Source organism: Pantherophis guttatus, chromosome 5, assembly GCF_059756535.1.
Source record: "Pantherophis guttatus breed Tessera chromosome 5, ASM5975653v1, whole genome shotgun sequence".
Taxonomy (NCBI): Eukaryota; Metazoa; Chordata; class Lepidosauria; order Squamata; family Colubridae; genus Pantherophis; species Pantherophis guttatus.
Window position 1 is genome coordinate 33,134,647 of NC_142067.1, and position 27,082 is coordinate 33,161,728.

The 27,082-nt window shown below is 39.7% G+C and overlaps 1 protein-coding gene across 5 annotated transcripts in view; it reads right to left on the reverse strand.

The window, feature by feature from the left end:
* Positions 1-27,082, reverse strand: part of ABI3BP (ABI family member 3 binding protein) — a 155,156-nt gene that overhangs the window by 2,519 nt on the left and 125,555 nt on the right. For all 5 annotated transcript variants that reach the window (XM_087894852.1, XM_087894851.1, XM_087894850.1 and 2 more), the window contains 10 exons: positions 21,663-21,770; positions 19,585-19,692; positions 18,117-18,245; positions 16,691-16,756; positions 13,044-13,256; positions 9,887-9,995; positions 3,755-3,834; positions 3,137-3,166; positions 1,718-1,879; positions 436-558 (listed from right to left, as the gene is read on the reverse strand). In XM_087894852.1, coding sequence (XP_087750978.1) covers positions 436-558; positions 1,718-1,879; positions 3,137-3,166; positions 3,755-3,834; positions 9,887-9,995; positions 13,044-13,256; positions 16,691-16,756; positions 18,117-18,245; positions 19,585-19,692; positions 21,663-21,770 — 1,128 coding nt within the window. The remainder of the gene's footprint in view (positions 1-435; positions 559-1,717; positions 1,880-3,136; positions 3,167-3,754; positions 3,835-9,886; positions 9,996-13,043; positions 13,257-16,690; positions 16,757-18,116; positions 18,246-19,584; positions 19,693-21,662; positions 21,771-27,082) is intronic.

The following is a 27,082-nucleotide window of genomic DNA, read 5'->3' on the forward strand; positions in this document are numbered from 1 at the left end:
GAGGCACAGCCTCTGAGGGCAGCTCTGTCCTTTTGAACAATTTCCCCCCATCATACAGTTGGCACCAATTCTATAGGCCTTTAAGGGGGGCAGTTAAGAGCAGTATTTTCCCCTTTGGGATTTGCAGTCATGAATTGAGTCTCCAGTGAATAAATGAAAAGTTTTCATTTCTGTGTGCCATTTTGCTTTTTAATATGTTTTAATGAATTTGTACAATTTTATTTTTGTATGCTGCTGAAAGCCATAGGATTTGAATTGGGTCTCCATATAAATGTATAAACACATGGTTATGAATGTATACTTAGTTGTTAGGTATGTACTGTATCAAAGTTGACTCTTGTTCTACTTTCATCACAAAAATGACAACTCTGTATTACATTTAAAGGTGGGAAATATACTTAAGAGTCCATTTATTATCCTCTGTTTAAAACATACCATCTTTGGAAGGCAGTTGATCTGATGGAAGCATTTGCCCTGTCTTTCCATCTAAATATGAATCCACAAATTGACAATGATCTTCTCCATGTCCTCTCTGATCTCCTATATTATAAAATGTGCCTAGAAAATATTAAAAGCAATATTAAAATATGATTACAATTCAATCAACTAAAAAATAGGCTATAGCCTTTACAATGGTAATTGGCAGCAGAATTTCCATCAGTAAATGATGTAGTGGTAAGATAGCAATAGCACTAGCACTTAGATTTACATACCATGACCACATTGTTTAGCGCAGAGGTGTCACACTCAAGGCCTGGGGACTGAATCTGGCCCATGGGGTGTTTAGGTATGGCCTGCGGGACCATCCTGGAAACAGCGAAGGACTGGCCTGTGGTGCCTCTACCAGTGAAAATGGAGCTTGCAAGGAGCTCAGGAGCCTGTTTTCACTGGCAGAGCACTCAGGCCACCATAGGAGCCCCCGACATGAGTGATGTTGAGGTGGCCATGACCACCCTGGGCATGCCCACCCCGGCCCCCTGAGATCAAACACAACCCTATGCAACCCTCAATGAAATTGAGTTTGACACTCCTGGTTTAGCACATGAATCCCAGCAGTCCCTGTTGCCATTGTTATCCAAATTCCACCAGTCTTAGCCAAAGACCCTGATCTAAACCATTCCCAGCGTGGTCCCTCCCATATTTACACAAGTATAAATGCTATGCTAAACTAGGGAAGATGATTAATACATGGATATTTACTGCATACAAAGCAACGTAAGTTCTGAGGCATTCAAATGCTTCTCTTCTGGTTGGAGAATTTCAGTCTCCCAGTTGACATTGATCTGTTATATGTTTATATAACCACAATGATTTACAAAGAACATGTTAGACTTTTGCATAGCACATTCCCACAAGAATCCTGTGGTGAGGGATAGAATAATATATGCTCAAACTCAATGGTTGCCAGCATTAAGAAGAGTACCCATGATGTTTCATTGTGTTCTCCATACTGATTATCCATGACATTTCATGTTGCCTACATACTGATGGAGCTGTCTTGGTGATGGCTACAAACTTTTTGATGTTACACTTCAAAAACATTCCTAGAGTTATCAATCATGATTACAAATATCCAGTGCAATTCTACAAATTTGCTGTGTCTGAAATCTAAGTCCAGGCATATTCCTGAACCTAATGATGTCCTGTTCTGGCCATATAAATACCCACCTACATGCTTACTTGCTAATAGTCAGTTAAGAGAGTTTTAATTTTATACCTTTAAGTGAGTCACTGAGGTAAATTTTATATCGAAGGGAGTTACACAACTGAACACCCACAAACTTCTTGTACCAAGTCCTCTTGACATACTGTTTTCCCTTACATTCAGAATAGTCATCAGAATTAAATCTGACTTCAGTCCAAATTGCATCTTTCCCCACTGCAAGAAAATAATATATGAGATTTTGATTATAATATATGCCAAAATATACATCTGACATAAACAGAATATTTAAGTAAAAAAGCAATGTATAAGAATATTAGCATTATTATATTTCCTCTTTCTTATCATAAGTGAAAATAAAACACACACTGTAGTAAATGGAAGTAAATACAAAATATATTGCAAAATCTACATTCCCACCCCACTCTGGGGCAGCCAGAGGTGGTATTTGCTGGTTCTCCAAACTATTCAAAATTTCCGCTACCAGTTCTCCAGAACCTGTCAGAACCTACTGAATTTCACCCCTGGAAATACTGAGTCTCTCATCTGTACTTCGATAACTATCTGGTTTGGTACAGCAACTAAACAGGAAGAATACAATCTCCAACGGATAGTTGGACCTGCAGAAAAAACAATTGCAACCAGCCTGTCTTACATTAAAGACATTTTGTACAGTGGTGGTATTCATCTGGTTCTATCCAGTTTGGGCGAACCAGTAGCAGCGGCTGTGGGAGGGTCTGCCCACCCGCCCAGACGTCATCACGTCCCGTTTTTGATGCTCTGCACATGCGTGCATGCTCCCATTTGCAAACTGGTATCAAAGATAAGTGAATACCACCCCTGATTGGGTAGGTCCGAAGGAGTGCTGAGAAAACAGACCCTCATATCCTGGACATAAATTGTTCCAACTCCTCAGGACGCTACTATAGGGCATTGCATGCCAAAACATTTAGACACACAGACAGTTTTTTCTCTTGTGCTATCACTCTGCTGAACAGCTAATTCAGACAATATTGTTTTATATCTAAGTATATTTACCCATGTTGTATGGCTGTAATATTATTATTATCCTTCTCATCTTTTCTACTACCCCCTATTATTGGTATCATACTATGTTTATTACTTTGTTATTTTGCATATACATTGAGAGCACTGGAGACAAATTTCTTGGGTGTCTAATCACACTTGACCAAATAAAGTCTTCTCTTCCACTCTACTCTACTCTACTCTACTCTACTCTACTCTACTCTACTCTACTCTACTCTACTCTACTCTACTCTTTCCTATTCTTTTCTTTTCTATTCATTTGGTTTCTCAAGAGAAACCATTCTCCAATAGCTGCCCACCCTATTTCCAAAAGGTATAGATTGTAAAAATAGGCAAAATGCTTTTCTCTTTTAAACCATATAACAGTACATTTTTCAATCTCAAAAATGGTCTCTAATAAGCATGCTACTTGTAAAGAAAACTTACTTGAAATAGATTCTGTTATTCTTGGGTCAGCTGTAAAGAAAGAGAAGGAGGGAAGCAGACAGAAAGAGAAGAACAAGCACAAAGATCAGGGTTCAAGAAACAAACAAACCTAAGTTTTATACATATAGTAAAGGAATTACAAAATAAACTTTTTAAAAAGAAATTAATGTAATTAGCATGAACTTTTAGAATTATCAAGTTGTTTGACATTAGAAACAAATCTGTTCGAAAACTAAATAGTTGAGTTCAAACTACTGAAAGGTATGTTTAAAAGTATTTATCTAATACTTATTTATCCAAAATGAGATTAAAATGGTCATAAAATGAAAATGAAATGAAAAATAATATAATAATATAAACACTTCATGGAATTTTAAAACATATTTTATTTTTTAAAGAAATTTTACAACATCCCAATATTGGTTTGTACTAATAAATGAAATGTTAATTGTTCATTCTGAATTCCAATTTAAAACAAGTATTATTGTGAAGTTTGTACAGATGCTATAACTTTTTGATCTAAACAGAATTATAACTTTCTATTTTATTTTCCTCTATAAAATTGTAAAGAATTAAAAGAGAGTTATATCTAATCGATGCAGTTATTGAAATTCTTACCCGATTCAGTTCTAAATGGTTTTGATTCACTACTTGGACCTTCCCCAAGAGGGTTGCTAGGTATCACAACAAATTCATAGCTACAAAGAAAATAAGTAAAACCAAGTGCATTTAAAATTTACAATGTGGTATGAAATAAATAGGAAATATGTAATTGGCATGTATAATTAAGGTAACTTTAATATTTAAAATCTCAATATGGTTTGGCAATTCTTAAAAATTTAGCAACATACATTGTTTCAAACATATTTAAGGAAATGACAAAACCCTAAGCAGCATTTTGTCTGTATAATTAATAGACAAACAACTCTTAAAACTGATCATTTTAAATACCATTAAAACAATTAAAAAAAAATTTTTTATCCTGCTTTTATTATTTTTTTTATAAATAACTCAAGGTGGCAAATATACCTAATATCCCTTCTTTCCCCAATTTTTCTCCACAACAACCTGTGAGTTGAGTTGGGCTGAGAGTGACTGGCCCGAAGTAAACCAATCAGATTTTCATTCCCAATTTTCCATTTAATTTTGAGGTTCAAGGTGAAATATACTGTATCCTTAAACTTCTCAGTGAAATCCTAATTTAACAGGCTCAAACTGCCATGCTAGAGCCGTGGTGGCACAGTCAGCAGGCTAATTCTGCTTACTGCCAGCAGTTCGATTCTCAATGGCTCAAAGGTTGGCTCAGCCTTCCATCCTACCAAGGTTGGTAAAATGAGGACCCAGATTGTTGTGGGGGGCAATAGGCTGACTCTGTAAACCACTTAGTGAGGGCTGTAAAGCACTATGAAGCAGTATATAAGTTTAAGTCCTACTGCTATTGCTTCAGATATATTACAGGTAGTCCTCAATGTCGAAGCATGAATCAGCTTTGTTCCCCCCCTGGGGAAAACTGTAATTAATTAGAGGTGACTGGACCTTGTTTTCCATGGTGCATACTCTAAAAGAAAGAAAACCCGAAGTATATATTCTAAGAAACATTTTATTATAAAAGTAAAACAAACTAGCTAACTACATCGTTACCGGCAGTCTTATCACACAGATGGACAAAGGAAGTTAGAAAAGAAAGAAAGAATGTAGACATGCACAGTAGTCCAATGTCTCACAAGACCAGCCTTATCTCTATTACTACAGATAAGGTTCTCGGCCAGTCTACCGTAAATCTTAGAATGGGAGCTCAGCTGGCAAACACTTAACGCAGTGACACTCAAATTATGTTGGCATTGAGATTGGGATTACCATAGATAAATAATACAGTTGAAAATGTTATATCATGTGCAGTCCCAGTTGTTCTCATAATCCCAGGACCAAATAAATTAATATAAGAAGCAAGGACCTCACATGAAAGTGATGTGGGATAAGGCAGGTATTGTAGGTGGGCACTAAGAACTGTGGGGTTTGTTATGGCATGGGGACTTAAATTGGCCCTACTCAGTTGTGGCAGCTTTCAGAAGTCTTAGCCCACAACCACTGCCCTGAGGCTTCTACTTCAGGTCCAAAGCCAGGAGGACTTCCAAGTCTCAGCAGCATTGCCCAGCTGCAAGAACCAGCTAGTCCCATGCCACAGCAATCCCTATGTGGCCTTAAATCCCATGCTTCCAGGTGCTTGTCCACATTGCTCCCTGGTGCCTGGCTGGTTTCTTGGGACTTCTGCCTTTTTCTAGGCAAGGAACAAAAGTCAGCTGAGGTGGTGGTGGGGGAGAGCAACCATAAATGCTTGTCCAAATTTTTATCACATGTCCTGAGGGTACTTGATGGCCTGAAGTTTGACGACTGATCAGAAGTCAATTTCTTCAGCGCCATTGTAACTTTGAATAGTTGCTTAACAAATGTATGCAAAGACTTAGCTCTCTGGAGAAGACTGTAATATTGTGAAAGTGAAAGGAAAGCGAAGAAAAGAAAAGAAAAGAAAAGAAAAGAAAAGAAAAGAAAAGAAAAGAAAAGAAAAGAAAAGAAAAGGACAACTGCAGCAAAAGGACTGCATACCATTACAGTGGTAATGGGTGCACCTTGGAAAACCCGAAGGACCAAGTTAGAGACAAATATTCATGGACAAAATCTATGTGGTCATGAGAAATTAACACTAACTTCATAGTACATAATTAATTAAACAATCCTTAATCCTGTTCCATCTTGTGCTGCTCTAAACTGGTTTAAGAAAAATCTGCTCTGAATATGTGTGTGTGTTTGCACGCATGTGTGTATGTGAACATACATGCACAAACATATAAAATAAAGTAAAATATATATTTATTTGTATCCTACCTTTATTATTTTTACATTTATATTTTACAAATATCTCAAGGCAGTGAATATATCCAATATACCTTCTTCTTCCTATTTTCCCAACTACAGCCCTGTGAGTTGGGCTGAGAGACTTGACTGGCCCAAGGTCACTCAGTTGGCATCCATGGCTAAGGTGGAACTAGAACTCATGGCCTCCTGGATTCTAGCCTGGTGGATATACAAACTCTCTCTCTCTCATAAATTAAATGATCAAAATGCATGCATGCATGTATGCGTGTGTGTGTGCGTGTGTGTATAATTAGCTTTAAAATAAAATCCTTTTTTTATTTTCCCATTTTCGCCCCATTAGGCATTCTAGTTATAACAATTGCTTGACAGGAGAATGCCCTGGACTCAAAATCTGCTAGGTTTCAAAGCTGGGACATTCTGCACATCAAACCTCATAAGGAGCATGCAGTTGAGAAAGGCTACATGCTACATGCTGCAGTTGTCGCAGAGTTACTTGAGGAACAGCTGGGAAAATGAGATGGAGTTTGTTCCTGCCTCTGTATGGGAGCCAAAGTGCAGGAGTTTGGCTAGAACAAAGTGTGGTGCTGCAAATAAACCCACACCAACACACACTGGAAAATATTACTTTTAATTTGAAGCAGAAATGGTTGGAGTCTGAGTTTGTTGGAGGCAGAGATCAGCAGAAGACAATGTCCATTCTTTCCAGAAATTATTGGTGGTTTATACTCATGACAAGGCAATCTGATAGTGCAGATATGGCCAAACCATTCCACAAAATAGGCATTCAGAATAGGCATTCAGAATAATCAAAAACCTATACATTTCAGTGGCTTACAAAAATATTTCTAAATAATATTAATGATGAATATATTTGAATATTGGCCATGAGACAAACCAGGTAGCCAGACAGACTATTATAATGGGCCTCTTTTCATGTGCCATATGAGTAACTAGATATAGGTGGATATCAGTGGGAGACCAACAATACCATTCAATATTATATGATGGTAACTGATGTTGACTCACTTTTCTCCTACTGCTCAGGAAGGGCACCTAAAAAGGGCACTCTCCTTTATTTGGACCAATTCTCTTTGTAGTGGCTGATAGTTTCTCTTTTTCCTCTTAGAGCAGTGTTTCTCAACCTTGGTAGCTTGAAGATGGGTGGACTTCAACTCCCAGAATCCTCCAGCCAGCGCTGCTGGCTGGGGGATTCCGGGAATTGAAGTCCACCCATCTTCAAGCTTCCAAGGTTGAGAAACACTGTCTTAGAGGGATCTGTTGATAGAACCTTTCTTCAGAAAGGCTATCTCTAGAATAGCTCTGTTGAAATAATGGAGTAACCTAAACAATGTGGAGAAATCTTAACCATTGGTTGCAGCTAGTGAATTATTATGCTTGCTGCTAGGCCTGGAATCCATGGTAGCATAATATGTCAACAATAATGATTCCCTATATTATCTGAATGGAATTATGCCTGAACATTCAGCCATATTGTCCAGCATGGATTATTCTGCAAAGGGTTCATTTCAACAAAGACTCAAGAATGTTTATGTATATGTTGGATTGAAGCCAAAATAGAAAACTAGTCATGGGTAATTGGTAGTGCATGACATTTATTGTTAATCCAACTATTATTTTAAATTGGCCAACCATATCTTTAGTTTTTGTGAAGATTTTACGTATTATTTGTTAATTGCCTCACATTCCCAGATGAAAGTAACTGATGAAAGACTAAATCACCCAAGTATGAAAATCCACAACATGTAATATTGTTTTTGAATGTTTGCCAAGACAAACCTGGCTAATTCCAACAGTATTTAATAATTGGAAGAAAACTGAATGAACCAAATTATGGGCAAAATATATTGTATTTTCTTGTTCTTTTTCCTAGTTAAGTCTTAAGATGTATTATTTCCTTACTTCGCAGTACTGAAAACATTATTTTTGGTAGCTTTCCAAGTTTGAAAGCCAAAATACTCCTCACCCAAAGGGAAAAAAAGAAACAGAGCAGTGATACAAAATTGATTATTGGTTTCTGTTGCCATGAGAGATTGGAACACCTGCATCAGGACAGTGTCTTTAACAAGCTTATGGAATTTTCCAGCAAACCAGATGTCTAAAAACCAAAACCAAACTAAAAACCCTACCCCAAACCCCAAATTGAACAGCAATAACTGCTAGAGATTTAAAGAAGTAACATACAAAATGAGCATCCCATAAACTTTAACATTTAAAGTATGGGTATGCAACATTTAATTACAATGCCTATTGACAACTGATAGTGCTAATCAGCGAGCTATTGACATAGGGGAAAAAAACCCATTTAGTGATCTTACAAACCCAAAGTCAGAACTTTTGAAGTTATGTTTTACAGTTTTACAGTTGATAATATTCTATCAGTGTTTTAGCTGTTCAGTATAAGAAAATAAATGTCCTTAATTAACATTAGTATCAAGCTTAGATATATAATTACTGTTACCATGCATATTCCTAAATTACTCTATTTCCCTTTGCATTTATCTGTAAAGAACCTGCCACTTATCTTTTGGACTCATGTGCATTTTCTTGACTAACTTGTTCATAACATATATATATATATATATTAGCTCCTCTTCTAGCTATATATCATATTATGCATCCTTCATTAACTTGTAGCATAAACTGCTATTTACTTTTGATAAATGTTAAGATAAAGTCCTTTTTTACTGTAATTTTCTCTTGCTCTCTTCTTCTATCTGAAAAGGCTCATGATTATGTAACTCCACTTATGTTCATATTATATTCATATGAACAGGTTAGCAGCTGAAGAAGAAGGGATATTTCAACAGGCAACTAAAGAAAGAAGATTAGATTTGGGGATCTCTCAAATGAGTCTTTTCCTGAGTTGCCTTCCATTGTTTTGTCTTAAATCTTTGTTATATGATGTAAGCCAGGGGTGTGAAACTCCAGGCCCGGGGCCCAGATCTGGCGCGTGGGGTGCTTAGTCGCCCTGGAAACAGCAAAGGACTGGTCTGCAGTGCCTCTGCCAGCGAAAACGGAGCTCGGGAGTGGCCACGTCCCCCCCAGCCCCCCCGCGATCAAACACAACCCTGATGCAGCCCTCAATGAAATCGAGTTTGACACCCCTGATATAAGCTAATTGATCAATATCCTTAAGCTCTAGACACACAGTCTAGTGCAACAGGAACTAAATTCAGATACTGCCACAATCATTGTCAGTTCATTCAGACTTTCTTATTTAGGAAGTTGTGTTTTAAATGTGTGAATAGTAACTTTTGCCCTCATCAACTCCATAATGGATTATTGTAATGAAGATTACTCAAATGTTCAACTGTTATTGAATGCAGCAGCCTGTTTGCTTGTCTAAATTCAGTAGTGTTACACCATATTGCACTGCTGGTTGGCCATGCATATGTTTACTAGTTTAATTTAAAAGGCTGTTTTTGATCTTGGGTCCAGGACATTTTCTGGACTGTCCTTTCTGAGTGGATTCAGCCTCATCTGTATGAACAAGATGGAAGAGATACTATAGATCCCCACTTCCTATTACAGTGGCACGAACAAGGAAGCAGCCATTCTATGTGGCTTCCATGTCTGGTTACAAATGTTTTTCTTCCCCAACTACAGATGGTACTTTTACTTTAGTAATGTGGGAAAACTGCTCTTTTGCTACACATTTGAAGCCTAATATCTTTTTTCCTGGCACAATCTTTTATTACTGAAGTTAGTTACATTTTAATATATTTTGTTTAGTTATGCTAAATTTATTCACGTTCCCAAACTGACTGAATGGAATAATGTACAAATTTTTGCAGTGTATAAATAAATGTAAACTTAAATTCATTATTTTAATAAAACCCCTTTTAATAACATCACCTTGTATTAGGTTTCAGGTTTTCCACTGTAGAATGGGTTTGATTTGTGGTTATAATGGACTTATCTTTTCCAACTGTGCCTCCATTTTCTGTTGATACAACTTTGTATTCTGAAAATAAGAAGATCATGTTCAATTACTTACATCATTTCAGTTTTGTAAAACCTCTATCTGGTGTCTATTTTGCTCCTTCATGCTCCCACTGTAAACAAAATATAGTTCAAAGTAGATTTATTTTAAAAATTAGAAGATGTTATCAGTGAGTTTAATAAAAAATCCCTTTAGTTGTATAGTTAATATAGATTAATTCTGAAATAATATATCAAAACCTTATTTCCCAATAACCTTGTTTAATGTCTCATAATTTTTTAAAATTGCTAAGGTAGAAATGAATACAGAAATAAGTGATCAAAACAGTTTGCCTCAACTTACTTACTCTATGACACTGGTTTAATTATAATCAAAATGGATATTAATTCATAATATCTTCAACCAGGGCTTTTGGGGGAGGAATGGTGGACTGAAGATGTCTCCATGAAAGTGGAGCCAAGAACTGCAGGGAAGAATAACAACCAGGATTAGAGTGGCTCTTCAGAACGTCTCAGGACAAGAGGAGACAGGAGATTACCCACATGTGCTCCAAACAGTGGTCCTCATGAGGAGAATGCAGGATAGTGGTGTCGCATGGATTTGAATACAGGGAGACAACAGGAATAGCCATCTTGCTAGCAAACTTAGTTGGTGCCTTTTAGAATTCTAAATTTGCCTTAGGCATGAAAGCTGGCTGGGTGACTTTGGGCCAATCACCAGAGGTTCAGCCAGTTATTAGTTTTTGTGCAGTTCAGAAAACAGGCTGATCCCACCACTGGCTGGCCCCACCCCAAATATGGTTACAAAAGGTGATCATGATTCCAGAACACTGAACGGTCATAAATATGAACCAGTTGCCAAGCATCCAAATTTTGATCACGTGACCATGGATTTGCTGCAACAATTGTAAGTGTGACAAACAGCCATAAGTTACTTTTTTCAGTGCTGCTGTAACTTCAAATGGTCACTAAAGCAACTGTTGTAAGTGAAGAATTACCTATATTTTGTTTTGGAAAAATCATTAGCTGACTGAATGTTTAAAAATAGTTGCAACTCATTTTTTCCCCCAGATATATATAAGGTCCAAGGTATTGAAACATATTCCTGATCATACATTGTGTGAACAGAAATCCTAAATTTTGTAGAGAGCAATATTTGATTGCTCTCTGTCATACAACTTTCAAAATATCTATTACTGTGTAACAATAGCAGCATCACTAATAACTAAAGAAAACACAATAGTTCTAACTCTCAAGAAAAACTGACCATGGACACATTAATAAATTTAACAATAGAATAGAATAACAGAATTGGAAGGGACCTTGAAGCAGGGGTAAAATCCAGCAGGTTCTGACAGGTTCTGGAGAACCGGTAGCAGAAATTTTGAGTAGTTCAGAGAACCGGCAAATACCACCTCTGGCTGGTCCCAGAGTGGGGTGGGAATGGAGATTTTGTAATATCCTTCCCCAGGAGTGGGGAGGGGATGGCAATTTTCCCCAGGAGTGGGGAGGGGATGGCAATTTTCCTCTGGAGTAGGAGTAGGGTGGAAATGGAGATTTTGCATTTGCCCTGCCATGCCCACCAAGCCACGCCACCAAGTCACATCATGCTCACCAAGCCATGCCCACAGAACCGGTAGTAAAAAAATTTGAATTTCACCACTGCTTGGAGGTCTTCTAGTCCAACCCCCTGCTTAGGCAGGAAATCCTATGCCACTTCAGACAAATGGTTATCTAAACTCTTCTTAAAAACTTCCAGTATTGGAGCATTTACAACTTCTGGAGGCAAGTTGTTCCACTGATTAATTGTTCTAACTGTCAGGAAATTTCTCCTTAGTTCTAAGTTGCTTCTCTCCTTATTAGTTTCCACCCATTGTTTCTTGTTCTACCCTCAGGGTTAGGGTTAGGGGTTAGGGTTAGGGTTCTTTGGAGAATAGTTTGACTCCCTCTTTTTTGTGGCAACCCCGTAGATATTGGAACACTGCTATTATGTCACCCCTAGTCCTTCTTTTCATAAGACTAGACACATCCAGTTCCAGCATCCGTTCTTTATATGTTTTATCCTCAAGTCCCCTAATCATCTTAGTGAATTGAGAGTACATAGAATAATTACTTGACAATTCTGACATAGCTGTCATGGACAGAGAACACCATCTATCATGGCCCCATCAGACCCTGGTTTGGAGAAGGAGGAGCAGTTGGAACCGGGACCGTCTGACAGGGGTGGCATGTGTCCCTTAGAATGTTTGGAGAGGCCAGGGTTTGGTGATGATGCTGTCCCAGGACCCTCAGGTATTGGGGGAGGTGGTTGACCATCTGGAGAGCTGCCTGCCTTCACAGACACAGAGGATGATCGGCTGCAGACAAACGATGGTGCTGATAGGCAGCAGATCCCTTCTGATGAGGAACAGCTGTCTCCCCCACTTGATCCAGGGGCATGGAGAGTAGAGTGGAGGCAAGCTGAAAAGAGGTCTGCAAAGCTACTCAGGAAAAGCTCACCCTGCCCCTCCTCACCGGGGGGGGGGGAAGGGTGACTTAAGGAGAAGCCAGGGGGAATTTATCTTTGTCAGTAACAATTGTTTGTTTGATTTACACTCTCACAGCTTAACTCGTGCTTATGCCTGTGCCTTGCCTTACCATGTGGACTGGCCTTGCCCATCATACCTTGACTCTGAACCTTGCCCTGTGAGCTTGCACCTTCTCTTTGGATTTTCTTTGTTGTTAACTGGCTTTTGTTTGAGAAAGTGAAGGTGGCTGGCTTCTGGGTAATGTAGAGTGGAGCTGTACCGGCCACTGTAGGAGCATTTGTTGTGACACTTAATCTGAGGAATAAAGGACTCTGTTGATGCCTGCCTCTGCCTAGGTGACCTGGGTCATAATACCACCTGAAGATCATTATTAATTAATTAGGGTATAAATTCTAGTTAGAATAGAAATCAGAGATCTAGAAAAATTAGGAGTTTTCATAAAATAGGTTGAAGAATGCTAATAAGTCCCCAATGTTTCAAAACGGCTTAGAAGACCTGTGTAAATTTACACAATGCCTGGACAAGACAAAAATCTAGCTAACCTGTTACAGTTTCATTTTCTGGTGGATTCCAACCCAGTACCACAAAAGATGAACATCCCTCAACAGTCACCACAGTGAGGTTCGTGGGAGGTTTTTGGGGGGCACTAGTAGCCATGTCTTTGTTGTCCCCCGTATCAGATGGAAAGTGTTGCATAGTATCTGTGATGGAACAAGGTACATCATCTTTTTTTTTCAGGTATTTCACATGGTCACCTGAAAAGACAATATCAACATTTGCACTTAGCACAAAAGAGATGATAAAGGGAAACTTTAGATGGCAACATATTACTTCAGTACTTGTTCACAGAGAGAAATGCTTTCCACAAACTATTTTCATTATAAGCTTCTTAATCAGGGAGGATTAGAATCCTTTCTGCTCTTTGATGTCTACTTAGAAAAGAACAAAATATTTTTATGTTTGATATTTGAAAGCATCCTATCACTTCAAACATTTGTTGCCTAAAATATAAAACAGAAATCTCAGATCCCTGAAATAGGTTTACTTTCCAAACTGGTTAAAACTAAAATTAGAGCATCTACTGCAGTGGTGGTTGCTACCGGTTCTCTCCAGTTCTTGCGAACCAGTAGTGGAAATTTTGAGTAGTTCGGAGAACCGGTAAATACCACCTCTGCCTGGCCCCACCCCCAATCTATTCGCTGCCTCCCAACTCCCAGCTGATCGGCTAGAAGGAGAAAATCAGGATTCACTTGACAAAGAGAAAGAAAAACCAAGATACTGTCGTTTTAAATTGAGAAGCCAAGAAGCCTCCCAACTGATCAGCTAGAAAGAAAAAATCAAGACTCGCTTCTCAGCCAGGAGATCATTTGGCAAAGAAGAAGGGGAAAAAAAAAAAGATGCTGTCGCTTTAAATTGACAAGCCAAGAAGCAGTTGCTGGAAGGTTTTTGCTTGCAGAAGCGAAGTGACATTCAGCAGTTCGTTTCTGGGTCAGCTGAACAACAAACTGGATAAGTTTTGGGGTTTGTGCAACATGGGCTTTGTGTTTCTAAAAAGGTTTGGGTGATTTCCATTGTGAAATATCCTGTCTTGAATGAGTTTTCTGCCTGCTTGTAAATGGAGCTTGTAAATGGGGCTTCCACTTTCTATTATCGCTAAGCACCGGTAGCTGTTTTCTTCTTACAAAGTTTCCTTTATGCAGCTGGCAGGAATGTGGAATGAGTATCAGGCAGGTTCCTTGTTAGCAGCTTGATCTTTCCTTGCTTTCCTGGGAGCTTTTTCTTATGAATAATATTTTATTTGGGAAAATGAAGAGGAGGGAGTTTGATTCCTTCCCAGAGCAGGTTAGTGGGTGGGGAGGGAATGGGGATTTTGAAGTAACCTTCCCCTGGAGTGGGGAGGGAATGGGAATTTTGCAGTATCCTTCCCCTGTCATGCCCACCATGCCACGCCCACCAAACCACATCCACAGAACTGGTAGTAAAAAAAATTGAAACCCACCACTGCATAAGTCCATCTTAATATGCTATTCCTCGTATGTGATGTTTTGTATACATACAGAAAAAGAAGCACTCTTGTAATCTTTGACTTTTAGGCTTGCTATCAAACATCAGCCATAATACTAATGACTGTTTTGAACAATATGCAGGTTGTATTACCTGAATGGCTATTTTATATGTGAAATTATGACTGAAATATTTCTGCACCTATATTTGTTCACACTGTCAGGAGTTTCTCCTTAGTTTTAGGTTGCTTCTCTCTTTGTTCAGTTTCCATCCATTGCTTCTTGTTTTGCCTTCTGGTGCTTTGGAAAATACATTGCCCCCCTTCTTTCTGGCAGCCCCTTAAAAGCCTGTTGCCTATCATACTCTTGGGCAAAGCATGTGAGACATTTCCTCCTTTCATGTTCATGAAAGTGCATCGTTAATATGTAGATAATAAAGTTGAAAAAAGGCGAACAACATTTTTACAGAACTATAGATACTTTGAGGCTGGGTGTGACAAGGAATGGCTGGGAGGGGAGAGGCCAGGCGAGGCACCCCTTGACGTGAGTGACATTGAGTTGGCCACACCTACCCAGTCATATGACCATCAAGCCACGCCCACTGTCACATGACCATCAAGCCACGCCCACAAAATAAGCCATGCCCACAGAACCGGTAGTAAAAAAATTTAGAACCCATCCCTGATCTACTGTATGTCAAATATCCAATTCTTCTTTTTACATATGAAAATATGATTGGGGCACCAGTTTAAGAGATTTTGGTTCAATCAGAAAGTTCCCTGAAATAAAGAATATCTACCAAGGGTTAGCAATGATTGCTGGATGTATTAGGTGAGACAGTTAAGATGTCCAGCCTCAATTGCTTCCATTCTGTTTATGTTGAACAGAGGGAGACTCATCTGAATCCTTCTAATGTTTTAATACAGTTTAATATTAATATTGAATATTAAAATGATATTAATATTATTTTAATACTATTATTAGTATTAATAATTATTATTAATATTGTGTTAATAATATTTTAATATATAGTAGTAACATTTTAATTAAAAAATAAAAATGATTTTATTGGGTATAACAAAATAACACTGCTAAAGAAATTTGTAATCAAAATTATAAAATATTTTTAGAAATGAAAATTAATGATTCTCCTGTAGTGTAATAATGTTTGTATTGTTAGCTTTAAGGATGTAATATACAATGTAAGATTAAAACAATAATATAAAGATCACAATTGGATCTACAAAAAGTGGTTTATCCTGCAAGAATAATAAGACCTGAAATCTGTGAATGGTCTTATGTTGCTTAAAGAGCAATATAATATATAATGTGAAATATTTCTATTGTCTCTTATTATTAACCCAAATTTGCAAATTTCTTGGGTTCAGCCAATATCTTCAGTTAAAGAATAAATAAATAAATCTGGTCAGGACTGAAACAGAGTTGTTATCACTGAGATTTGGGGTTACTTTTGAAATGGCAAATACTACTAATATAAAGAATTAGGAGTTTAAATATGGGATGCAACATGTTGTAGGAAGTGTATATGTCCAGTAAGTATGTTTGGATTATTTGAGCTATTTTTAAATTCCAGCAATGTATACCCAGACGTGCACACACTTTTATATAACTTGATCTGCTAGGGATTGCACAAACTGTAATAATTTTAAATATGGTTTTTAAAGGGTTTTTAACTTATTTTATTATTTTGCGATTTGTATTATTGATTGTTGTTGTAAGCCGCCCTGAGTCTTTCGGGAGAATGGCGGCATAAAAATCGCAAAAATAAATAAGTAATAAATAAATATGTCTGGCCTCTTTAGTAGAAAACTAGCATAGAGTCAAACTGGCATAAGCCCAGAGTAGTAGCAATTTAAATGGTAAGTGGATATATATCCTGTGACTTAGTCTCCAAATCTCGAAACAGTTCTCACTCAGGAAGTGATAATAACTATTCAGGATGTCTCAGAGTTTAATGAATGAAGTTGGAAGTCTGTGCATACACTGGCTATTCTATAGTGGGCCCTGGCATATTCTACTTATCAGCTGCTATTCTGGTAATTGAAATGAGAAGGAACAAAATAAATAGTTTTATTAAAAGAGAATTTATTTTAAGAAAGTGAAAGATAAAAAGAGCATATATTGCTTAACAGTTTTTTTTTCTTATGAGATAATTTTAAACATACCTGTATACCTTGGTGTGCCTGCAATATCAGTCTCGGATGTAGGGATAGAACTGAACATTGGATTATCTAAGCACAGAACAATAGCATAACATTAATGAAAACCCTTGTAAAAACATTTTCTGTTCAAAAGCTCTTACTTTAGTCATACTTCAGTTTTAAAACCTCTCCTTAGATCATGCTTTGAATCATGTTCACATTTTCTTAGGAAATGTGGCATTGTAAAAATTAAATTTCTTTGAATTGTTGAAACTTTGATGATTTTAATCCAAGAAAATCAAATTAGTAAAATAATTAGTAACTTCATGAAATTATAACTCTTTACAATTTTAAAAAGAGGGCTTTTGTTTTTTTCTGAGTTTTTGTGTGGAAAGTTATTTCAATAATTTAATTGTTTGGTTGCCTCTGTAGAGAGTTAAAAATGCTGACAGTAAACTAACCTAATCCTTTATTTTCAAGAATACTATTTATCTTAATAGCTAGGGAAATATATAAACAAATATTCTGCTAGCAGAAAAGAATGTCAAGTAAATTTAATGTAAATTAAGTTATGAGTCATATAAAATATCAGTCAATATAACAATCAGACTGAAGTCACTAGTTCAATATACAGGTCCTTTTGAAATAAGTGAAAATTAGCATGGAATTTTATAACATGCTTCTAGAACTGATTGAAGCAATACGAGATACCATTCAGAAATGAAGCATTCAAATTCTTTTAGCATGAGAATGTTAAAACTATTTTAGGTTTATGAAATTGAATGACATTTAATACCTATTTTCATAGTTCAAAAAAGTCAGTTTAATGTTCTTCACAATGCCCTATTGTTTTAACCATCCTACATACTTTGATAAACTTGGGCACTTTACTGTTCCCCTCTACTGTCAAAAAAACACACTAATGTAGCATAGCTGCTAAGTGCCCCACCAAGACCTTGCACATTACAGCACTTGTCAGTGAAAAATGACAGTTCTCCTACAGTCTGCTTCCTGCTCTTATTAAAATGTCAATAAAATCATATTTGTCTTGGATGTCATGTCTGTCTTTCTTAGGCATATCCCAGGATCAAATATTACACAATATGGTGACTCTGTAAACCACTTAGAGAGGCTTGTAAAGCACTGTGAAGTGGTATCTAAGTACTATTGCTATTACCGGACCTACTGCAAATGGTTGTAACTGCAACATTAAACCTGTCTCAGTTCCCAACTTTCCTACAGTCAACTTGTTAGGGCTCCTCTTATGGCTACTCCTAAGGCTTGCAGAAGTAAGGTATGGTATTCAATGGAGTAATATAAGAAAAATGTGCACCGATATTTGGAATGGTATCATAACTATTGGAATTGCTATTGATTTAGGTGTTAAGCTACAAGACTGAGACTAATAAAAACATGAAGAAAACTTGGAACTATGCTATTCCATTCTTACTGTAATCTGGAGAAGCTGCTGCTGTAGGTAGCTTTTTAGGTGAATTTGTTTTCAGAAGGGAACTTGGCCAAGTGGGTTTTGCTATAGAAGTTGTGAGAAATGAAGGTGCTCGTGGTATCAAGACATTTCCTATAAGGAAAAAAAAAAAGAGAATTTGAATCATTTGGAATTTACACAGGCTTGATTGTAAAATAAACATGTCATAATGGTAAAAGACATTCGTTAATCAAAGGGATTAATTAAAAATGTTCTCTTCGAGTATTTTTTACACAAAGGGAGGCAGATATGAATTTTCATCCAAATGTAAATTCTTGAATATAAGTGGGTTAATATATAAATGTATTTATTACGATGTTTCTAGTATTCCATATCTATACAGTGTGTAGTCTATTTTCTATTGATTAGCATATGGCATAGTATGCAATTAAAAGGCTAAACAAGTAAGCTTAATTCAACTGATCTATACAAAATATATTTATTGCCATTGTAAAAAAGAACTCTGAAAAATTAGCCCAAATTCACCTTACAATGTGCAACTCTGTATTGATATTGTCTGCCCGCAGGTTGAAATGTTCTTTCCTATGGAAGCTTGAATCTGTATTCTCATATCCCAATTCTGAAGGATTGGGTAATATGTAAATATTTCTGTAAAATCTCTCACTGGGATCCTGTTTGCCCCTCCAATAAAAGTTTACTGTGGGTAGACCCACAATATTTCTCATATCAACTATCAGATATCAACTCCTGCATAGTACATTATTTGAATAACTACTTACAAGTGGATATGCATATTCTGTGGGGAAAAGGGTAAAAAGCGCAGAGGGGGTTTCAGCAGGTTCTGACCAGTTCTGGAGAACCGGTAGTGGAAATTTTGAGTAGTTCGGAGAACTGGTAAATACCACCTCTGACTGGCCCTGCCCCCATCTATTCTCTGTCTCCTGAGTCCCAGCTGATTGGCTGGGTCTTCTTTTGTTGCCCTGCTGGAAAGCCGGTTAGTGGGGTGGGGAGGGAATGAGGATTTTGCAGTATTCTTCCCCTGCCACGCCCACCAAGCATACCTACCAAGCCACGCCCACAGAACCGGTAGTAAAAAAATTTGAATCCCACCACTGAAAAAGTGTATATATGGGAGTGGGGAAGAACACAGAAGAATTATATATGGCAGGTTTCTTCACACGAATAACACAGGATCAATAAATATTTTGCCTGGAAGCGCTATAGGATGTTTGCAAAAGGTTGTGATAGTTCAAATGAATGTTTGGATGACTGATCACATGACTATCAATTGTATTTAATGCACAAAAGGCATAATTTATTTATTATTTATTTGTTTGCTGTCCATTTTGCCACAAGGCGACACTTGTTTTCTAGTTATACAGAATATAAGTGCCCCTTGAGCATATATAAAGAGAGCTGTGTACAATATTAGAATAAAGGTAAGACAAAAGCCCTTAGGAGGATGACATACTTGAATGGCCAGGTTTACCAGTCACATTGTTGGGTGGTAAAGGTCTTCTTCGTATTGGTGTAGGTCTGGCAGGAGCTAAAGGAGGTCGTGGAGAACCAGGTAGCGTAGCTATTGTATAATGTTACAAGACACCACTGTTAATGGAGGAACCACACATCATGTAATCAGAAAGAGAAAAATGGCTAATAGCTACACTTCTCAAACACATTTCTAAGGCATGAGCATCAGCGATATAAGCTGCAAAAGAACACAAAACATAGACAGGAAAGCACTAAAAGGTGTTGTTTTTGAGGCATTACATTTCTTGCAGTAAAATCTGCATGTTTCTGGCATGAAGCTAAGCAAGAGTAAAGCAAGGCAGCTAAACAAATTTGTTAGAATGTATGGTTCTGGTTCAGTTAAGAATATTTACAGGCTTTTGCTTTGTAGTATATTAGTAGGTAACAGAATAGGTTGTCATCACAAAAGAAGTTAAGTCAAGGTGAAACACAACGCCCATTTCCCGCCCTAGAAATATGACCACTGCTTATGCTGCAAAATCTATGGATTGGGGCAATAGTGCAGCAGTAGTGTTAGTCTGGGGAAGTGAAGACAACCTGCATGCTTCCTCATAAAACCAAAACTGGGAAGAAAAATATTATTTAGCAAACTGCTCAGCGCAGATCTTTTGTTAAAGGATGTTCGCTGCATTCTTGCAGTGGCAAGTGAGGGCAAGAAGGCTCTCCTCAAGGTAGTTTATCCTCCTTGAGTAAGGAGTATGGCTTGAGATGAACTGAGATAGAACTGAACAGCAGTATGAAACACTTCATATCTGGTTAGTCAGACGTTTCAGATCTTCCTATGTACATAAATATTTGTCTTTGTTATTTGTTTAAAATCCAGTAGAACTATGCTGTAATATATAATTTATAAATATTACAATTGTTTTGTTTAAATGGATATTGTAATGGCAGTAGTAAGTCTGTTTATATTAACATAAATTAATTTCACTGTCGTTAATAAGGATAATTTTTTAAAAAAATCTAAAGCCATTGTTTCCATGCATTCCTTCCAAGCTTTAATACTAGAGTAAATTCAATTTCCAAAAATAAGTCAGCCAGTCAATTATCTCCCCCCCCTCTCATCTATCATCATCTATCAATTGTTTATCTTTCCGTCTATCACAACTAAATCAGAAGCTTGATTTTCCATGAAGCTGTTGTGCTCTGTTGGTGGCCTCCGGAGCTGGCAGCAGAGTTGGACAGTGAGGAGGCTGGGGAGGAGACAGTCCTGGAGTCTGGGCCAGTCCTGGAGTCTGGGGAAGGCTTGGACAAGTGTTCTGTGTCGGAGGCAGAGATGGGGCCAAGGCCATTTGGGAGTTATGTGCTGACTCCGGAGCCTCCAGAGTCTGACATCAGTGAGGCAGAGGAACAGGGGGAGCCTGTTCCCAGTGCGCGCATGTGCAGAGCTGCCAGAAGGCAAGAACAGTTAAGACAAAAGAGGTGACTCAGGAGTAAGGCTTGGAGATGATTGGTCCCTCCCATAAGACATAAAGGTGGAGCAAAGGGACATGAGCTTTTGCCCGAAGCAACTTTGTTTGTTCTGGTCGGTTTAAACTCTGAAGCTCCGTTTTGACTTTATGCTCCGTTTGGCCTTGCAAAGCTAATTGGAATTAGGTATTTGGCAGTGTTTTAAGGGAGATAAAGGTGGGTGCTTATCAGCCTTATCCCGAAAGACTTTGACAGACTTCTGTCAGACTATTCACAAACTGCTGTGAATGAACATAATTCACAGACATTAAAATAAAAAAGAAGGCTTTTGGGACTAAGCGTGTGATTGTTACTGTCTCAGGAAGCCTTGGTAAGAACAGAAGCCAAAAGCAAGACACTGCTACCTCATTCTTTTCACCCAAGGCAAGATTCAGCAAGATTCTGCTTGGAAGAGGAAGTTTGAATACAACCAAATTTCTTGATTATTCTCTCTATTATTCTATTATTATTATTATTATTCATTTATATGCAATATAATGAATCTGATAAGAATGACACTGGAAGCAGATCAGGGAAAATACTGTATAATGCATAGTGAACACATTTTACCTGGATCTGTTTTTTTTCTTACAACTGTGGGATCCACTGATATACTGGATTTAGTACTAGAGCTTGGATGGAGTGGCTTTGCAATATCTTCGTTTGTGAATTTCCCATCTTAGAATAAAAAATAAAGATAAAAGTATTATCAGCTAGTAGACATGACAACTATATGTTATCTCACTAAACAGAGGCAACTTGTTGAGAATGGAGCCGCATGTGGCTCTTTCATCCCTCTGCTGCGGCTCCCTGTTGCCGATCGGCTCCACAATTGATAGCTTTCAGTTAGGACAGGTAGAGGAAAAGGATGCCACGCTAGGAGAAGAGTCTACTGTGGGGGAACTGGACTTCTGGTCGGCTCCAGCATTGAATGAGGGGCTTCCGGTGAGGGCCTTTGTGGCTCTTTGAGTGTTTAAGGTTGCCGACCCCTGTTATAGGCCAATATGAGAATAGAAAGCTGCACTGTACTGGCCTTTGACCTGATTCATCATGGGTTCTCTTATGCATAACACCATACTCTTTCTGTACTCCTGCTCTGTTTCTGATTTATTTGAATCTTCCTGTGCTTTTAATTTGAGGCTCATAAAGGGACTAGTCAAGCCACTTAAAGACAAAATTTAACTCAAGCGTCAAACGTTCTGATTCAATTCTCAGTAAAAGCAAGCTATATGAAGATCATGTCTCTGCTGAACTTCTGACTAATCCCCATAAATCCCCATATTAAATAACATCTGTATATATAGCAGAGCCCACATAAAGACTGTGCAAGGAATGGTGGGCGAAATGCTACGTAACTTTTAAGATAATTTTTGGGGACAGAGATTTACTTATCTCACTTTGTTTAGCAATCAGTTATAATGTATTTCAATCAGTTATAAGAATTCCAGAAACAGAATATAAAAGAAGAAAAGAAAAGAAAAAAGAACAATAATGTGAAATATTCTAAAACTGTCACAAAATCAGTAGAAACATAATCAAAGTAAATCCTATTCATAAACATACCATTTTACTGTAACTGAACTTACATCATTCCCAGTAATTGTAACATACAGAACCACCAGAACTGATAGAAAACAGCTGCAATCTTCTTTGTAATTATGGAACACTGGTCTAAGAATAGGATGAGGATTCTTTCCACTTTTCTTGTTTTAGATGAGTTACTAATCCATGCAAAGATCATGAAAAAGAGGCAGCACAATAACACATTGGCCTGCTCAATTTCACTGATCTCACAGGAACAGATGCATTCAGCTTTGAAGATATTATCATACTTCCTTTCAAAAGAGTTAAGTGAAGCAAGTTTAGAAAAGCTTTTCCATGCAGCACATACGTATGTAAGATTGTATCTTGTAGGAGGAAAACCATATCTGTTTCCACATGAAGAAACATGTGTGTTTTAGGCTCTCAGGAACATAGACTGAACATTTTTCACCAACTGAAAATTTTTATGCATACTGGTATATATATTTATAGTCATACAACATCTGTCCTAGTTCAGCATTGTATGGCAAAAGTGGCAGCATAAAAAAATAGACATCTTCTAATATCTATACACTTCGCAAAACTGTTTATATAATCCGTGAAATGATAAGTCACGCAATGTGTTTCACTGTGGCTTGGAAAATATTTTAACTAATCTTTCTCTAAATTAGGCTTCATGCTGGTTAATTTAACCTGGAATTCCAAATATGGGGTGCTAATAAGTTCACAGATGCTTCTGTTGGCACCCATCAGGTTCTCATCCATATTTGATCATTTAACAAAAATACAAAAAATAAGGTGCTGGTTTCCAGCGTTATCTCATTTCTGAAAATGTATCTGAGCGTTAAATCAGTTGGGAACAGAGGTGGGTTTCAGTAGGTTCTGACCATTTCTGGAGAACTGGTAGCGGAAATTTTGAGTAGTTCGGAGAACCGGTGAATGCCACCTCTGACTGGTCCCGCCCCCATCTATTCTCTGCCTCCTGAGTCCCAGCTGATCAGGAGGAAATGGGGATTTTGCAATAACCTTCCCCTGGAATGGAGAGTGTTATGTAAATAGGTTTGTTTTGGCGGGAAGTTTGAAATAACTGACCCTCAGCTGATTGGCTGACCACTACTGTTGTAAGGTATATAAAGGGAGCTGGCTCCCAGGTTCAGCTGCTGAAGTCTCACCATATAATAAAGAGCTGTTGTCATGAGCTACTCTGGCTTGCTGCGTCCTCATTCACCCAACTTAACATTGGCGACGAAGGTGGGATTTTGAGGCCAGAAGCAGAAAAGAGCTGAAGCCACGTTCAGAGAGGGGACCGGAAACCGCAACCGAATCCAGCCAGGCGAGCGAGCGGAGCACAGGAGAATCCCTGAAACGATGTCTGCCTACACCCCGCCAGCGCCTTTCGACCCCAAGGAAGAGAAGTGGGGATCCTACATGTCTCGGTTCGAGTGCTTCATGGTGGCAAACGACATGCAAGGGCTACCGGACGTGCGGAAGAAAGCCCTGTTCCTGAGCCACTGCGGGCCAAGGGTTTTCAACACAGCTGAAGCATTGTCGGAGCCGAATTCGGTCCACAACATTTCCTGGTCGACGCTACAGACCCTGCTGAAAGACCACTATGCACCAACGCCATCGAAGTACGTCCAACGCTATGATTTCCGGCAACGGCTACAGCAGGAGGGCGAATCAATCAGTGAATACATCGCTGCCCTGCGTAAGGCCGCAACCCAATGTGAGTACCGAGACCTGGATGAGATGCTCCTAGAGCAACTAATTTGCGGAGTAAGGGATAGCCGGCTCCAGAGAAGGCTGCTTGCGAGGTCAAACCTGACCCTACTCATCGCGCTAGACGAGGCCAGGGTGCAAGAGTCGTCAACAAAGGCTGCAGAGAGACTAAAGAGCTCCCATTTAACCAGAACAACGCAAAAGACGGCACTGGTGCACCGAGAGGCCACGAGCACCGCGAGCGAAGGGGAGTCTGAAGAAGAGGTCTACCGCACCGAGCAGTCCCGCACAGCCCGCAGGGAGCCCAGAGATGGATGCGCCAGCTGCGGAGGCCCCACTCACGACAAAACTGTAAGTTCAGGGATGCCATTTGCCGTTCCTGTGAAAAAAGGGGCCACATCGCTCGGGTCTGCAGATCCAAGGCACACCAGAGCTACAAACCACATGGCCAACCCTTCCAATCAGAGCCGGCACCACACCGAAGGCGCGAAATTTGAAGACGCTGGGGCCTACACCATACGCATCGAACAGACCTGCACCTCGCCCGGAGAAAAGGCCTACACCACGGTCGAGATCGAGGGACGGGAGTGCCAGATGGAGATCGACACGGGATCACCGATATCCATCATGTCTTGGGAAAACATAAAGAAAGTCATCCCCAGCGCACGCAAGCGACAGCTCCAGCCACAGCAACGCAGACTGAAGGACTACCAGGGGAACCGCATACCTGTCGAAGGAAAAGGCGAGTTCCAAGTAAAGTACGGGGAGTTTACCAAGAAACTGCCCCTCACCATAGTCAGCGACAACTTCCCAAGCCTCCTGGGCATGGACTGGTTTAGAGCCCTAGGCATGGGATTCACCGGAGTGAGAAACGTTAGAAGCACCCTGAAGGAAGACCTGATGCAGGAGTTCCAGGACGTGTTCGACGAAAGGCTGGGCAAGTATGTGGGGACCCCGATTTCGTTTAACCTCAACCCCAATATTGCACCCATCCGCTTAAAGCCTAGGTGGGTACCGTTCGCCCTGAAGCCCAAAATCGACATTGAACTGGACAAATTAATCAAACAAGGGGTGCTCGTTCCAGTCGACCACGCCAAATGGGAGACCCCAATTGTTACGCCGGTAAAACCGGACGGATCAGTGCGTATATGCGCTGATTATAAATGCACAATTAATAAGGCCCTGCAGCAGAGCGCCTATCCAGTGCCCATCGTTCACCATTTGTTGCATTCCCTGGGCCCCGGCAAGATCTTCGCAAAACTCGATCTTGCGCAGGCGTACCAGCAACTGCCGGTAGATGGCGCTACCGCAGAGGCACAGACTATCGTAACCCACAGAGGGGCCTTCAAGTGCACCCGCTTGCAATTCGGAGTAAGCGTAGCCCCCGGACTTTTCCAGAGTACCATGGAGCGGCTACTACAAGGGATCCCCGGGGTGGTGCCCTATTTTGATGACATGCTCATTACCGCCGATAATGAGCAGCAATTAAGAGAAAGACTGAGGGGAGTCCTAAGGAAATTCAGGGACGCAGGACTCAGAGTAAAACGAAATAAATGCATGATCGCAGTCCCCTCAGTCGAATTCCTAGGGTACAGGGTAGATGGCACCGGCATACACCCCACAGAAAGCAAGATCAGGGCAATCAGAGAAGCACCCACCCCCAAAGACAAGGCAGAGTTACAGGCCTTCCTGGGACTATTAAACTTTTACGCCATCTTCCTTAAAGACAAGGCAACAGTGGCAGAACCCCTACATAGACTGTTAACCAAGAAAACCATTTGGAAATGGGGGAAGGCTGAAGACAGGGCATTCGCCGGCATCAAAAAACTGTTATCAGCTGAAAGCTTCTTAATACAATACAATGCAACGCTTCCCCTTGTTCTAGCATGTGACGCATCCCCGTTCGGGGTGGGAGCCGTCCTGAGCCACAGACTCCCGAATGGCCTAGAAGCGCCCATTGCATACTACTCCCAGACTCTATCAAGCGCCGAGCGAAATTATAGCCAGCTTGACAAGGAGGCCCTCGCCGCCGTTTCGGGAGTAAAGAAATTCCACGAGTACTTGTTCGGGAGGGACTTTGAACTAATCACCGACCATCGACCGCTCCTGGGTCTCCTCGCGGGAGACCGACCAACCCCGGCAGCACTGTCGCCCAGGATGACACGCTGGGCCATCTTCCTCGCAGCATACTCCTATCGCCTGGTACATCGACCAGGGGCAGACATGGGCAACGCGGACGCTCTCAGCTGATGCCCACTACCTGACGGCCTAGAAGACCCCACACCTGGCATCCCCATCCTGCTGATAGATGTTTTGGACTCTGGGCCCATAACATCAGCCGAGGTTGCGAGAGCCTCAACCAAAGACCATGTGATCCGGACAGTCGCAAGTTGGGTCATGAGGGGGTGGCCGGAAAAGATTGGGAGCGGGGAATTTAAACCGTTCGCGGGAAAACGGGACGAACTGACAATGCAAGGGGGGTGCTTGCTATGGGGCGATCGGGTTGTTATTCCTTTACGTTTACGGGAAAAAGTTTTAACATTGTTGCATGAGGGGCACCCTGGGATTGTAAGAATGAAGGGACTAGCCAGGAGCTACGTCTGGTGGCCCAGCATGATACAGACATTACCGAGTGGGTGGGGAGATGCCAGCCCTGCCAAGAGTCCAGATCAGATCCACCAACGGCACCCGTGAGGGAGTGGGAAAGGCCCCAGGGACCCTGGTCCAGG